Below are 15,851 nucleotides of genomic sequence, written 5' to 3'. Positions count from 1 at the left end.
TTATTTTAGTTAAGAGCGTTGTTTTTCCCGACATTAAGGGCCCAGACAGACATAATCTGAGCAGTCTTTTAAATTCATGCATATTCTTTTCAACAGTTCACTTGGACAACTAACTATAGACCCTAATTGTCTAATGACTAAATAATTCCCCTACTACTACTACTCTGTTCTTCAAGAAGACAAAGACAAAGACGAATAAAGAATCATATTTTTTTCTTTTATTATATGCACATAAAAAAGTAACAATACTTAAAAAAATACACTTTTTTAAAATTTATTAATAATAAAAATACAACATTTACATGGGGTACACACAGAGAAAAAACACTTTCTTTTTGTTTATTTATAGATAAAAAAAAATACAACATTAAATTAGAGAGAGCACTTGAAAAAAAAATAAAATTTTTTAAATTTATTTATAATAAAAAAATACAACAACATTTACATAGGTACACACACAGAGAGAAAAAACACTTTCTTGTTTTGTTTATAGAGAAAAAAACATTAAATTAGAGAGAGAGCACTTGAAAAAAAAAATCTGCTCTAAGCCCAAAAAAAAGATAACTTTGGTGACGGTGCGCCCCCCGCGCTGGCGGCGCCGCCCCCCCCCGGGCCGCGAGGCCCCCCCCCCCCCGCCGCGAGGCCCCCCCCCAAACGGTTTTTAGGAAATAATTGACAGAACTTTATTTAAGCCGAGACTTTCCCTGTGGCCAATACATTCGGTGCGGTCTGAAGTCAAATACTTTCCAAGGGGGAGGGTAGTAACACCATCTTGAAAAACATAGACCTTGTCGGAAATGGTACTCATGGCTATTTCTTCTAAATTTACAGTAAAGTTCCTCTAGTTCAATGAACGAATTGCCAACAATTTGGCTCGTGGAATTGCATTTTCAACAATACAATTCCTATAAATGTCCGGGTCGATAATTTTGTCCACATAGCGTGTGGTTACTTCTTTGCATCGTTTTTTGATTTCCTCTTCGTATGTCTGTATAAAGTAAACCTTCGAACATATAAACATAACACGAGAAATCAAGTCCCGCCCTGGTTCCTATTATAAAAAAAAAATCTGGTTTGGCACCCGACGGTTATATATGTAGTGGGAAATACCACCACTCCAAATGGGGTAGTCCATCCGTGAACTGATAATTTAACCGGGCGTCAAATCATCAATTAGATTTGGTGTTTTTACTTTGAGCAGTAGAGAATCCGTGTCACCGTAGCAGACCTCTACTTGCCCCTTTTCCGGCCACTATACCCTAGCCACATTGTAGTAGAATTCCAACATGAGCTTTTTTGAGATCTTCAAGATAGCACTGCCTGCTGCAATATTTTTATTCAAGACAATGCGTCTTTTTTTCCTATTCAAAAGTACCATGTCCGGGCCAATGATTGTAAAGGAGGTGTAGTTGGGATCGGCAATAATTCGATCACATTGTTCTGGATCGGTCACAACGTCATAACGATTCCTATTGCGAACACTCTCACACATTTAGCCGAAAGCCGAATTCAAAATGAGTTTATAAATTTCTTTTTCGGCTTTCGTCTGTGCTTCAGAACGTTTGCTGACAAAAGTGTCAACAAATGTTTTTAAATAGGGTTTTTGACTAAACTCAAGTGCTCGGTGAACCTTTGTGACGTTGAAAGCATTGTTACACATCCATTGTAAAGCTACATGATGTACAACTATGTTTTTTTTCGGCAGAAGGTCATAAATAAGTTTTTGTTTTGAAGGTGTTCAATGCAATCCGTCCACCTAGACTATACGACTATTGAGAGGGCTCAAAGATTTATTTGTCACAAATTTATTGATTCATGGGAAAACAAAATCCTTTACTGAGTCTTGAAGCTAGACTGGTCTCTCTCCATCAATTTCAAAGAACCATCCCTCAGGCCCATTCTCCTCAGCACTGTTAAAGTTGGGGAAATGGGGACCTTGAGGGTCATTGAGCCAGTTATAGTCGCCGCAAGATAGTGCCTAATGGGACATGGCCGAGGGGTAGAGAGAATTCATATCGAGGAAAACTGCATTCGATTTTGTCCCCGTCTTCTCCCCCGTTGGATCAGTTTCCAAGATACGGTCTCCGTGAAAAACAAAACCCCCCCTCATTGACCTCTCGATGAACAGATGCTGATCAATGTTAGTAATTAGCCCAATTTTTTCCCCACTAATTTTCAGGATGAGGTCCATGACTAGATGAGGCGGAGAAAAATAATACCCCAAATCAAGATTAAAGTCTCCATACATTTTATTCGTATTTCTACACATAATGTCTAACAGGGTTAACACGTCACTCGACAAATACAGCTTGCAGTAGTCAAACCCATTTTTACACATTTCCTCTGACCAAACTTTTTTTGCAAAACTGTATTCCTTGGGAATGCAACCCAGATCGTGAAGACTGTCGTAAAACGATTCAATACTAGGAACAGTCTCCTCGGCGACTCTCGAAATGGAACAATAATGATCATAAGGATAGATGCCCTTGACCGTTAACAAATCATATAAATCATTTGGAAATTGTTGCTTGAGAAGGGGAAAGCATTGCAGCCGTCATCGTTTTTCTGCACTTGAATTAATTTGCTCAATGATTTGGGGAAAAACTGTAGGAATCTAAAAAGCGAATTTTATTCGTGTACTCAACGCCGGCTTCAACAAATTTCCACATAAATTCCAAAACAAGCAATTTTTCCGATGATTTAGGTATGATTTTGTACGTAAAGCTGTCTATCACCCATGCATCATCCACTGTTCCATTTCTTTGAAGATGTGCCAATGCAGGTAGCACATACTTTAGATCGTAGTTAGAGTTATGTATAAAAACCGGTAGAAAAAGTTGCTGTTTAATTTTTAAATTACACGAATTGTGAGCCCACCCACGAAAGTTACTTTTTCCCGTTGAATTGGGGTCAATAAGGTGATTGTGGCCCTGCACCGCGTCTTTTGGGGCAAGGGGCCCCCTACACACCCAGCAAATTGTCCTCTTTTCCAGTGCCAGTTACTCTTTATCGAACAATGTCATTGGATAATTGGTATGACGTAATCGTGAAATTGCCTTGTTTACCGTTTTTATTAAATAAACCAATAAATGTTCCATACTGCCCTCCTCGTCCAGAGTCAAAAAAACTCTTCCAATTACATTTTATTGTTGGCGTCCCGACGGGCGTGCGCATAGGAACACGCAACTAGTTTCTGTTCCTTGACTATATTTGGCCTTGATGGGTCCGATACCTCAACCAGTCTTGTTTCACAATCTAAAGACACTTTATCAGATTGTAGAAGAGAATTGTGAAAATTTTTAAACTGTAAAGTGTCTTTGCCTTCTGCCGGCATTTCTAATCTTCGATTTCCATGAATTTTGCAATGCTTCATGTGATCTGAAAATGTTCGCTCAGATCTAAATGGGGAAAAGCACATGGGGCAATGGAAACGTTCTCCGTACATCTTGCCTTGACATAAGGGTCGACTTATTGCCGTTACGAAAAAAATGACCATAGGAACTTACATCTTTGGGAGGTTTGTAAATAATACATACCCAATTTATAACATTTTCCTCCATCGGTATCCTCACTGAGTACAAAACTCCTTTTTTGTTCGGTTTTTTCCCCCATCTACAAATTCAGTGTCATACTGGAGAACAACCACCCCCGCCCCCAGAATTTAATTTGCTTTCTCGAATATGCTTATTTCTTTAAAGGACACCCGATACTTTCCCTCCAAATACTCAAAAATTACTTTAGAATAATTTTTACCACCGTTACTTGCAAGTTCGTCAAGATTTTTCATTGATGATTCATTATGTCATATCTTATAGGCTGCTGCTAAAAACGCATATTCAAAGCAATGCAGTTCAGTGTCAAATCTGAAACCCTGAACTCCTTTGGTAGCCGACAAATCAGGTTGCCATTTTATTTTTAGATTAACCGCTCTCCTTAAAAAAAAGTTTTTTTTAAATCTACTGAGATTCAGATCAATGTGTTCAATTTATAAAATGTTGGCCCCACTCCCCCTCTTATTAGATGTATCCAAAGTTGATATTACTTTATGCACCCAGTTGAAAAAGTTGTCTTGAAAATCATTTAGATCTGGGTAGAAAGTCTGGTTGCCTGTCGAAAAAAGAAAATAAAAAACGTCTCTGTATTTCCCGTTTTGTAAATAAACTTTTTGATTCACCGATGCTTTAATTCCCCCTCGACCTCCCCAATTCTGGATCTGAATCTCAATAAGTGCTCGAATTTTGTCGATATAGCTATGGAGAACTTTCACAGGGTCATTTAAAATAATGCTCGCGTTTTCCTCATTGGAGCTAAAATCTACCCTGTATGTTTGCAAATGGCTTAGAGCAGATTCTAACAGATAAAAATCAGGCAATTCCGGGGACATTGCAGTATTTTCATGTCCTGTCCCTGTTTTTTCATGACTCAATTTACTAATTGTAAAGTTATTACTAAAAATATCTCTGGAAAAATAAGCTGATGTTGTACTACTACTATTATATATACCATTACGTGGAATGGGGGAGGAGGGTGACAGAGAATTATTAATAGTACCATTCTCAGTCTGTTCAATCCCATTGGGGGATGTGGCAGAAGGTTCCCTAGCACATGCTCCAAGGTGTTTGGTAACAATTGGTTGAGCCAGTCTGTACTGTCCTCTGATGGAATTTGGTTATGAGGACCCGGTTCAGATTTACTTGTAACATCACTTAAATGTTCACGCATAAAATTATCTGCCCACTCTGGGTCCTCGAGCATGTCAATATCGCTAGTTATGTCCTCCAGGCAGGCCATTTCCCCAAAAAAATCGTTAAGCAGCCTTCTATGCCACTCCAACTTCTCTAGAACCGGTGCTGGTACACTCTTGAACTCTGCTGGTGGTAACAGAATTGTTACTGTGAATACAATTGATTCCTCACTCAATAGTGTCGCTGGTGGTGTTATATTTTTAACATGTAGAAAAAAAAAGTTTTTATTTTTTATGTAAAATAATCATTTTTTTATAGTTAATAAACTTTTTCAATTTCTCATAGTCATTGCCTCACCATCATCACCTGAACAATTAAAAGAAGAAGAAAAAAAGTTAGATTGCCTTATTTCTTTCATAATGTCAACTTAACATTTTAAAAAATATATATTGTTTTTATTGTGGGATTTTTTTTAGTCAGGAAAATGTAGTCTTATTATTAGAGGGTAAGTTAGAAAAAGAGAATGATACGAAAAACTAATAGTTTTATTACAAAAATTTTTTTAAATAAATCATAAAAATATGGGTCCATTTCGAGTGTTTGACCCTCGTCAATCTAACTCTCAATAAAACATGACCATTATTCAACTCACGCGGTATGCTCTATGCATACCTGCTCCTCAGCTTCAGTTAATGGACACGAACCCCATATGTCAGCAGTTGGTGGTGTTACTTTGTCAATAATTCGAATTTTCCTCTGTCTTTTGCCAACGGATTTGTTTGAGGATGTAGTTGACCTGGGCTAAATAAATGATTGTTAGAGAGAAGAACTTTTTCTCCATCCATATCAACAATTAAAGTGCAATTAAAATGTTGGATGGTCCTTTTTAGAGCCCTCCCCCCTCCCCCCCCTGGGCGGACCCGGGGGACCCGGGAGCTTCCTTTGAGGTAGGAGGATCGATGCTCTTTCGAGTTGGGGGTATCGGACTTCACAACACTGTTCAAATAGAACAGTCTCAAATTCTTTTCTCAAATGAATCTTTTTCAAACGAAAATAATTGCCTGATTTGGTTTAAACTAATGTTTTCTTCATATCATTGTCAAACGTATAATCGGTGAGTTTTAAAGGGACTTTCTTACCACAAAAAAGACATTCAGCTATAAGGAAACCCCTAATTAAAATTCAAAGCAGATGAAGTAATTTGATATCATCCCGCATGTGTGCATGACGGTTTAGCACAAAATGTATGACAGCTTGAGACCAATTTGTGAAACAGTGACTAGTTAAGTTTTTTGTTTTTCAAATAGTTATTTTCTGTTTAAATGAAATATTTGAATTATTGCACTAGAATTTATATTGGTAAGAAGTTGAAGTGTAAGTTTTTTTTTTTATAGAAATGCGGGATAAGCGTTCCTTTATAGAACGCTAATATTGTTATTTAAATAAAATTAAATATTTTAGAAAAAAATTTTAAGTTTTACTCATCAAAAGCTATGTGCCTGAGAAACTTTTCCTTATTTTTGAAAATAGGGATAGAAAAAATATATACACTTACAAGTTCTGGCTTTACGTCAGAAGTCCCTGACATGGCTTGAAGATGAGTGACGCTCCTATCTTGATGTGATGATGGTGAGGCATTATATGAAGCAGCCCAGTCCCTTTTCAACTTCCTTCCATCTTGCGTGCAGCTAACACTGGGGTCAGAGGACCCTGCCATTAAAAGATTCGCGGCTATTGGTTGGTCCAGGTCATGTGTAATTCTACCAGCATATTTGATAATAGATAGTCTTGCAGCTTACATTAATGCAGGTTCACTATATCTTGCTTTCTTTTCAGAAGGGGGGTTATTGCACGTATCTGCTTCCTTGAAAAAAAGGCAAAATTTAGCATGTAACAAAAATGAATTTTTGGTTTGGAAAATAAGTAAGTTTATGTTTTGCATCTAAAGTAGTGTAAAAAACATATTGATTTCGAAATAAGGGGTTTTAAATTACTTTTTTGAGCAACTGAATCTTAATTCGACAAAAACTGGGTTTGCCATGAAATTTTACAAAACCTTACTTGAGTCTTTTTTTTCTGCTTCGAAAAAGTTGCAAGATGCTTATCTTTCTGCTAAAAAGCTGGCAGGGGGAATGGGACCACTTTGGTCCTTGGGTCATAAAGATTAAGAATCTATGGATTATTCTGATTTAAACAGGGTGCAATATGTGCCTATTTTTTGCATTAAAATACTGGTGTTAAAATAGGGGGAGCTGAAATTTTTTTTTTTTCAATTAAACAAATATTTATATTTTCCTTTATTATCAAAATAAAATACTCATTGTTACAAATTTAGATTTTTTTTAGAATGATTTTCAGCTCTTAAACTAAGGTAAGCAGCAGCATAGATTCTAAATTGTTTTGATTCTTCTTCTAAAGACTAAAAGCACCATTAGGCTACTATGATCTAAAATATCACTGAAATGCATTTTCCAGCAGTACATGGTAACGAACTATAAGTAAGGAACAAATCAGGTTAATAGAAACCGAAACTCTAAAAAGGAAGCTTTTGTAACAATTAATACATTAAAAGAATCAACATTTTATTCTAACCTCAAATTACCGATCGAAAGCTATGCCTTTTGCTTCAAAAAAGTTGCAAGATGCTTATCTTTCTGCTAAAAAGCTGGCAGGGGGAATGGGACCATTTTGGTCCTTGGGTCATAAAGATTAATAATCTATAGATTATTCTGATTTAAACAGGGTGCAATATGTGCCTATTTTTTGCATTAAAAAACTGGTGTTAAAATAGGGGGAGCTGGAAATTTTTTTTTTTTTCAATTAAATAAATATTTATATTTTCCTTTATTATCAAAATAAAATACTCACTGTTACAAATTTAGATTTTTTTAGAATGATTTTCAGCTCTTAAACTAAGGTAAGCGGTAGCATAGATTCTAAATTGTTTTGATTCTTCTTCTAAAGACTAAAAGCACCATTAGGCTACTATGATCTAAAATATCACTGAAATACATTTTCCAGCAGTACATGGTAACGAAGTATAAGTAAGGAACAAATCAGCTTAATAGTAACCGAAACTCTAAAAAGGCCCACCGATCTTGATAAAAATCGCACCGTAAATTTCAGCCTATAAGAGAACTATGTAGAGGTTTCAGCTCCTAAACAATAGGCGTCTAAGTGTATAAGTACCCTTAGTTCTAGTGTCTGTCTTAAGTAGTCAAAACTTTTTAAAAGAGGTAACCACACAGTGTAAGGAAAGAATTTCTTCTTTAACTTAATGACAAGACAATTTCTTTTTATTATAATAATGAGAAAATTTTTACTCACCAGAAATTGCTTAGAATTATCCATTTTCTATGTAAATGTTTACAAAAAATGTCAGTAGTGTTAAGTTGAATAAACTATTCAAAATTGATGAAGAATCTAATTTGAAACCTGAATATATACAAAAAAATAATTGCATAACAGCAAAACAAGACGTGCTGGTTTTGGTTTATCACTAAAAAAAGACATTGAACTTTGAAATTGCGTAAATCTCTTTGAAAGGGTGTAATGCTCCTGTAGAATAGAATTACCTACCGGAAAAACCGGAAGGAACAAAAAGTCGTAGAATTCAAAAGATGGTAAAAAAAAAACATGTATATACCTTGAACTAGAAATTGCGTAAATCTCTTTGAAAGGGTGTAATGCCCCTGTAGAATAGAATTACCTACCAGAAAAACCGGAAGGAACATAAAGTCGTAGAATTCAATAGATCAACTCTACTAGCATATCAGAGAACCCTAGTGTAGAGGTATCATGCTCCTTTCTGAAAAAATGTGGTATTTTGTATTTTGCCGGAAGAAAGATCACCGATGCGTGTTAATTTGTTTGTTTTTTCGTTTTTCATTTTTCCCTGGGTAGATGGTGTTGAACCAATGGTTCTAGAAAATTGGCAGAGGGCTCATTTGAACAGAAATCAAAATTTCTAGTAACCGAAAAGACAGGAGGTAAACCAGCCCCTCTCCCAAGCTGTTTTTCTCCTAAAGACATCCAATCGAAATTTTTAGATGGCCATTTAACTCAGTATAGTTAAAAGGTCATATAAATATGCCTTTGGGGATGATATGACCCTCCTTAGTGCCTGGGGAACGGGTTGTGCATTTAAAAACTAGAAATATGCGGATTTTTTTGGGGGGGGGGATTTCCTAAGGGAAGAATTTTTCGTGGAGAGGAAAGTTTCCAGCGGAATTTTTCAGGGAAAATTTTACACGGGGGAAGAGAAGAGGATTTCCTGGCTTGACTTGAAAACGATCAGAAATTAAATAAAAAAAAACAAGTTTTTTCAGCTGAAAAAACTAGACAATAGTTTTTTTGTCTACTCGTCTCATATTTTTGTTGGCCTTATAGCATAGCACCCTGTTCTTTTTTATGGCAGGCTAGTGTGGTTTACGAAGTTATCTTTGTTATTGAAATCCGTTTTTTTATGCTTTGTGTTACTACTGGCAAGGTGTTTTCACAATAAACTTTTACCTTTAAGATCAATCAAAATAATAAAATTTTTGAATCAATTTCAACTAGTGATTCTTCCTCACTAGACAGTTTTTTTCGAAACGCGTTTTTAGATTCTCGATTAATGTGGGCTAGGGTTCGTTCTTAACTGCTAGGGGCAACCATTAATTTGGACTTCCATTGTCAGCATAGCTTGGACAGTTCGTTTCTAGGAATTTGGGGAACACCTTCGGCTTGATTGGTCAAATCCAGGCCAAGTAAGTTTTCATTGGTGGCTAATTGTTTACGTCGCATGTCAGTGTATCAATAAAAAAATTAATACGGTTCAACAACATTTCCTTCAGCATTTAAATCTGGTTTGGCAAGTTTTTTTTTTTTTTTGCTTCCTCTGCCATCTTTTAATTTGGATTATCTTTGGATCATTGCCATTTGAGTTGTTTTTTTATTTTACTCTGTTACATTCAGACAGGATTTGTCTTATCAGCGACTCTGACAAAAAAAAGATCGAAATTTTAGTTTGTTTATTGACTATTTGGCTTTTGTCGTACGTGACATCTTTAAACAAGTAAGTTCTTTTTTTATTTAGTAGTCTTGAGGTAAATTCTAGATTTTTTCTGTTTCAGAAAGTAGTTTAGTTTTTCACTTGAGGTACTAATTGGAGGGGGAGCAATACCGCCTCCCTGTCGTAGATTTTAAAAACGCCTTCTTTGTACTAAAAAAATGGAAAACGACAAAAATACTATCATAGATTTCGAGAAATACTCTATCTTTTTTATCTACACTAAAAAAAAAAACGGTAAAAAAAATCCCCCTATCCTACATTTTTGTGAATTGCTTCCACTGCTTTCCATCGTCTTGAAAAATAGTTAGTTTAGGCCTGTGTGAATGAAACTTTCGATAAAGGATCCAGCACGGAAACTGTGCCCTGGAAAGGTATTTTGATATATATTTTTTTTAATTTAAAGCAGAGACGGTATCCTATGAAGGTAGTATCCAGAGGGGGGGGGGGGGCGTAGGGAGTTATCATATTTAAATGATAATACCTCGAACTTGTTTTTATTGAAAGCAGGGATGCCAAAAAGTTATTTATTTAATTTAAAGCAGAGACGGTATCCTATCAAGGTGATATCCAGAGGGGGGGAGTAGGCAGTTATCATATTTAAATGATAATACCTCGTTTTTTTGTCTTTTTAAAGCAGGGATGCCAAAAAGTTTTTTTTTTAATTTAAAGTAGAGGCGGTATACTATCAAGGTGGTATCCAGAGGGGGGGGGTAGGGAGGTATTTTATTCAAATAATAATGATAAATATATTTAAATAATAATATATTTAAATGGTAAACAACATTGATCGCGCCGGCAGCGCGCCGCCGACATCTCACAGGCGACGGCGCGAAAAAATCATCAGCGGCACGCTGGCGGCACGCCGTCACTGCTATTTTGGCCGCCACCGGCCTTTCCTTATCGGCTTGGCGCCGGGGTCTAAACACAGCGCTATAGACTGTACAAGGAAATACAAATGGAAACCCGTCAAACGGATATTTGCAAGACAAATGGATTGCAAAGTGTGATTGCTTATTGCGTTTACAATATTTAAATTGTTGTTTTTTGGGGCTTTAGGGGGGGAAGGTACCTAGGTTAGGTTATGTTACGTATTTAATATATGCTATGCTTTACCCCTACCCCCACCCCTAATATGCAAATATATAGCCCACATTTGCTTATAGACTATTATATATCATCCTATTTTATTTTATTTCACTAGCATAAACAAAACTTGACTTCTTTCGTGTATAGCGCTGTGTTATATATAATGCATAGGCTAAGTACCGAAAAACCTTATGACTTCTCTTTTTTTTTGCCGAAGATTTAGAGACACTTATCACGAAGTTTTAGAGACACTAATTTCATTAGGAAGTGTAAACTTTGTTTTTTTTATCATACGGAGCAGAATTTCTTTTTTAAATTCAGGAAAGGTTGTCCCTAAAAACGTTCTAGTATACCTGCTAGGAAAATGCCAAAATTCACCCCAAAAGAAATGTTATTTGATCAATTCGACAGCTCTTCGAATTTTCTGTGGTACAACTCGCTTTGATTGAAAACTACTTTGCCGACACAATCCTATTGTCTTTTCAATCAAATTTCATTATCAAGTCACAAATTCTCAATAGGTTTCAATGATAAGTGGGAATGTTCGCTAATGAACCCTTTGCCTTCGAGGCAGTCATCCGACTTTTAGGCTCGCAAAATGATATTTGAGGTATCGAATCCTCTTAAGCCTCAGGCGAGACTAAAAAGTCATACTGATATACTGGAAGCAGCTTTGAAAATTCGATAAATAAAAAATTTCTGAATTTAATGAAGCAAGGTTTTTCTTATATTGTGTTTGGTTAGAAAAGGAATCTTTACCAATATCACCCTCCTCTGTCCTCTCTCCTTCGATTGGTCAAGAGGACTGATCTTGAAATGACTGAAACTAAAGTGGTTAAAACTTCCATATTTCGGGTTTCGACGGCCAATCAGTTTAAAACCATATACAACCATTATATAATACCTCTCAGTTTCTGAGGATAAGGACCGGTTTCTCAGATCTCAGGTTATCAAAAAAATGTTTGCCCACATTATCCTGGGGTTTCTGAAATTCACTTGATACTGCTGTAGAGAATCCAGAATTGGGATCGCAGTGCAGTATGTAGTGTCTTCGAAGGCTAAGTGCTACCATAAAATACAAGGTTGGATGAGCAGTCGGGGATTCTTCAACAATCTCGTTCACCCACCTTTTTTTGAGGAGCTATCTCTTTTTGCGCCACTGTTTGTCGAGGCAACAAGATAAACACATATCCAAGCATCTTGCCCAGATGCTGAAGGATGAACTTTCTCTGAAGAATGATGAAAATTAGTTTTATTTGATGCAGTACATCTGTTTAGAACTGGATTTCTGAGGGGGCTATCCTATCAAAACCATGTGTTGGCCCCATCAAGCGTAGCCATAAAAGATGCATAAACTTGCTGAAGGACGAATGTCGACTGGCACGCCTGTGTTGTGCCTGGTGATGTGAAGGAGGGTACATTTAAATATGACTTAAATTCGACATATACGGCTCATTTTGGAACCTAAAAAGTACATGCAAGGACGAGAAAAAATTTGTTTGGGAACCACTTTAAGTCTTGAACTAGCAATTAAATAAAATAAAACAGGTTTTTTTTTGCTGAAAGTAAGGAGCGACATTAAAACTTTCACGTAACGAACTTCTATATTCGAAAATTTTTATTAGTATATTAGGGAGTCAATACCTCGCTCTTTACGCTAAAGTTCAAATTTTGTTCCAATTCTTTAAGAATGACGCCTTAATCACAAAGGCCATTAATTAGAATAAATAGCTCTGATGAAAGTACAAAAAAAAACTAGCGTAAAGAGCGAGGTAATGACTAGGGGGCAAACCCAATCATATACGTAATATTTTCTGTTTTTATTTAATTTTCATGTTGCTCCTTACTTTTAGTTTTAAAATTGTTTTTTGTATTATTTAATTTCTTATCGTTTTTTTTAAATAATGGTGGGAAATCTGGCACCCCCTTCATAGCAATGTCCCATCCCCCATGAAAAATTCCTCCATGGAAAGATCCTCCCACGTAGCCCCCGACCCCTCCCCTTCCAGAAAAAAATCCCCCTGAAAACTTCTGTATACTTCCCAATAACCGATACTATATTTAAACATTGGCAAAGTTCATAACTTGCAGACCTTCCCCAGGGGACTGTGGGGGATTAAGTCATCCTTAAAGACATAGTTATTGTATTTTTGACCATGGTGAACAAAATGGATATCTCAAAATTTTGATCGGGTGACTGGGAAAAAATGAGCTTGGGAGGGGACCTAGTTGCCCTTTATTTTTTGGGTCACTTAAAAAGGGCATTAGAACTTCTAATTTCCGTTCGAACGAGCCCTCCCGCGATATTCTAGGACCACTGGTTTGATACGATCACCCTGGAAAAAAACCTAAGAAAAAAAAACAAAAGAAAAACGAAAAAAAAAAAAAATGTATCTGTGACCTTTCTTCTGGCAAAAAATATAAAATTCCACATTTTTGCAGACATGAGCTTGAAACTTCTATAGTAGGGTTCTCTGATACGCTGAATCTGATGGTCTGATTTTCATTAAAGTTCTATGGCGCTTAGGGGTTGTTTCTCCCTTTTTTCGAAAATAAGGCAACTTTTCTAAGGCGCGTAACTTTTGATGGGTAAAATTAAACTTGGTGAAACTTATATATATGAAATCAGCATTAAAATACGATTATTTTGATGTATATATTGGCAAGGCCGTACCCAGGTTTTTTTTCGGAGGGGGTTTTACTCAAATATTTCTGAGGGAGGGTTTAATAAAAAAAAACTCAAAAAACGCATACAAAACTTGTTTATATTCATTTTTGTTACGTTTTTACGAGTCAGACAAACATCTAGGGTGGGGTTCAAACCCCCCTAACCCCCCCTCAGGGTACGGCCTTGTCTTTTGGTATCAAAACTCCGTTTTTAGAGTGTCGGTTACTATTGAGCCGGGTCGCTCCTTACTTACAGTTCGTTACCACGAACTGTTTGATAAGTAAAAACTTGTCATATAGTTTATTGGTACGCCGATTGAGTAAATAGCAACTACCACAAGGCTAGACGCTGAAAGTTTTCTGAGCTAGGAGACAAAGGTATAACGGGAAAAGTCTTTACTTTAGAAAAACGCTGTTTCATTTCGAATCTTGATTCTTCATATAGCTTTTATGCAGTTTTAGTCTTTTGAGGGATGTATCAGCTGCCTTTGTGTCTTCATCTGGAGTTCTAGAACTCCAAAACTAGAGACCTACAAAACGGAGCTCTGGACTGCGACTTATTTTGAACCTAACAATACTTGCAAAGACTATAAAAAAGGCTGAAAACCACTAGAAGTCCTAAACTAAGCAAAAAAAAATAGTGATCTAGTTTAATGGTACGCCGAATAAGTAAATGGAGAGCAACTACCACAAGGCCAGACGTTGGAAGTTTCCAGAGCGAGGGGGCAAAGTTGTAATGCATTATCTCGACCTCAGAAAAACACTATTTTTTATTTCAAATCTTGCTACTTGATACATCCTTTATGCAGTTTTAGTCTCTTGAGGTATGTATCAAGTGTCCTTTTGTCTTTCTCTTGAGCCTAGAATTATGGAAGTATACTTTTTGTTGATAATTTTAATTAATCTTTTATAACAAACATTAAATAAATTCATAAACAATCCGTTAGTGTCATGTTCTTGCTCAAGTGCTAAAGCCGATGTTTTTGCACTTTTAGCTAGAAGGATAATTCTAACGTTTTCAGTGAAGATAAAAAAAAGGGTATTTTCCAAATCTAGGGGAGGAGGAATTTTTTCGAATTTTTAAAACGAAAATACCAAAGATATTTTTCAGTATCTGGCGGACAATGCCACTAGCTTTAAAAAAAAAACTAAAGTGCTTAAGCTTTTTCTCTAAACAACTTTTAATGGAAAGGTGCCTTTAAATCATGTATTAATTGCAGGGCTTGCCCAGTGTGCTGAACTTGTTTGGCAGCTAAGAGGAGAGGCTGATAGACGCCAAGTACCCGGTGCAAAAGTAGCGCTACAGCATAATATTGGTCTTGGAGGTGCCGCAGTCGTTGCGCTCTATAAATTGGGTTTTCCAGGGAATAAATCTAAGTAAGCACTTTTTATGTCCTCTGTTTCACTCTGTCGCACTTTCCTTCTCGCTTTCTCTCTCTCTCTCTCTCTCTCTCTCTCTCTCTCTCTCTCTCTCTCTCTCTCTCTCTCTCTCTCTCTCTCTCTCTCTCTCTCTCTCTCTCTCTCTCTCTCTCTCTCTCTCTCTCTCTCTCTCTCTCTCTCTCTCTCTCTGCTCTCTCTCTCTCTCTCTCTCTCTCTCTCTCTCTCTCTCTCTCTCTCTCTCTCTCTCTCTCTCTCTCTCTCTCTCTCTCTCTCTCTCTCTCTCTCTCTCTCTCTCTCTCTCTCTCTCTCTCTCTCTCTCTCTCTCTCTCTCTCTCTCTCTCTCTCTCTCTCTCTCTCTCTCTCTCTCTTTGCTCTCTCTCTTTGCTCTCTCTCTTTGCTCTCTCTCTCTCTTTGCTCTCTCTCTCTCTCTCTCTCTCTCTCTCTCTCTCTCTCTCTCTCTCTCTCTCTCTCTCTCTCTCTCTCTCTCTCTCTCTCTCTCTCTCTCTCTCTCTCTCTCTCTCTCTCTCTCTCTCTCTCTCTCTCTCTATCTCTCTCTCTCTCTCATATTTCCTTTAATAGTGTAATTGCCAGGTTAAATTGGAATTACTGTGCTTAGAAAGGATAGCAGAAACTTTTTAGGGGTTTCTTGGGAATAAAAAAAATAAAATTATGTGTTAGAAAATACGGTGGCGTAAAGTGGTTTGAGCTTTGAGCTCATCATGGATGAGTTGTCTACTTATATCCTATTGTGAAATGACTGGACTCAGCTGCATCTTCTTAAAGTAAAATCACTGAAAAAAGGTAAGGGATCTTGCCTTAAGATTCGAAATGGTCAAAGCTCAGTTCTTGAACTTCTCTCTTCAGTTGGCGAACTTCTTTCAGGTTAATATAAATATGTGTATACATATATATATATATGTGTATACATATATATATATATATATATATATATATATATATATATATATATATATATATAT

General features: G+C 36.6%; 1 protein-coding gene across 1 annotated transcript in view; it reads left to right on the top strand.

The window, feature by feature from the left end:
* LOC148954117 (sterol carrier protein 2-like) overlaps positions 1-15,851 on the top strand; it is a 112,458-nt gene that overhangs the window by 76,458 nt on the left and 20,149 nt on the right. The window contains exon 8 of the mRNA XM_089085927.1: positions 14,712-14,868. Within this exon, the coding sequence (XP_088942053.1) occupies positions 14,712-14,868 (157 nt within the window). The remainder of the gene's footprint in view (positions 1-14,711; positions 14,869-15,851) is intronic.

Source organism: Artemia sp. Qi Xiang Cuo, chromosome 3 (assembly GCF_049724085.1).
Source record: "Artemia sp. Qi Xiang Cuo chromosome 3, ASM4972408v1, whole genome shotgun sequence".
Taxonomy (NCBI): Eukaryota; Metazoa; Arthropoda; class Branchiopoda; order Anostraca; family Artemiidae; genus Artemia; species Artemia sp. Qi Xiang Cuo.
Note: the sequence above shows the minus strand (reverse complement) of the source record. Positions and strands in the feature narration are given on the sequence as shown.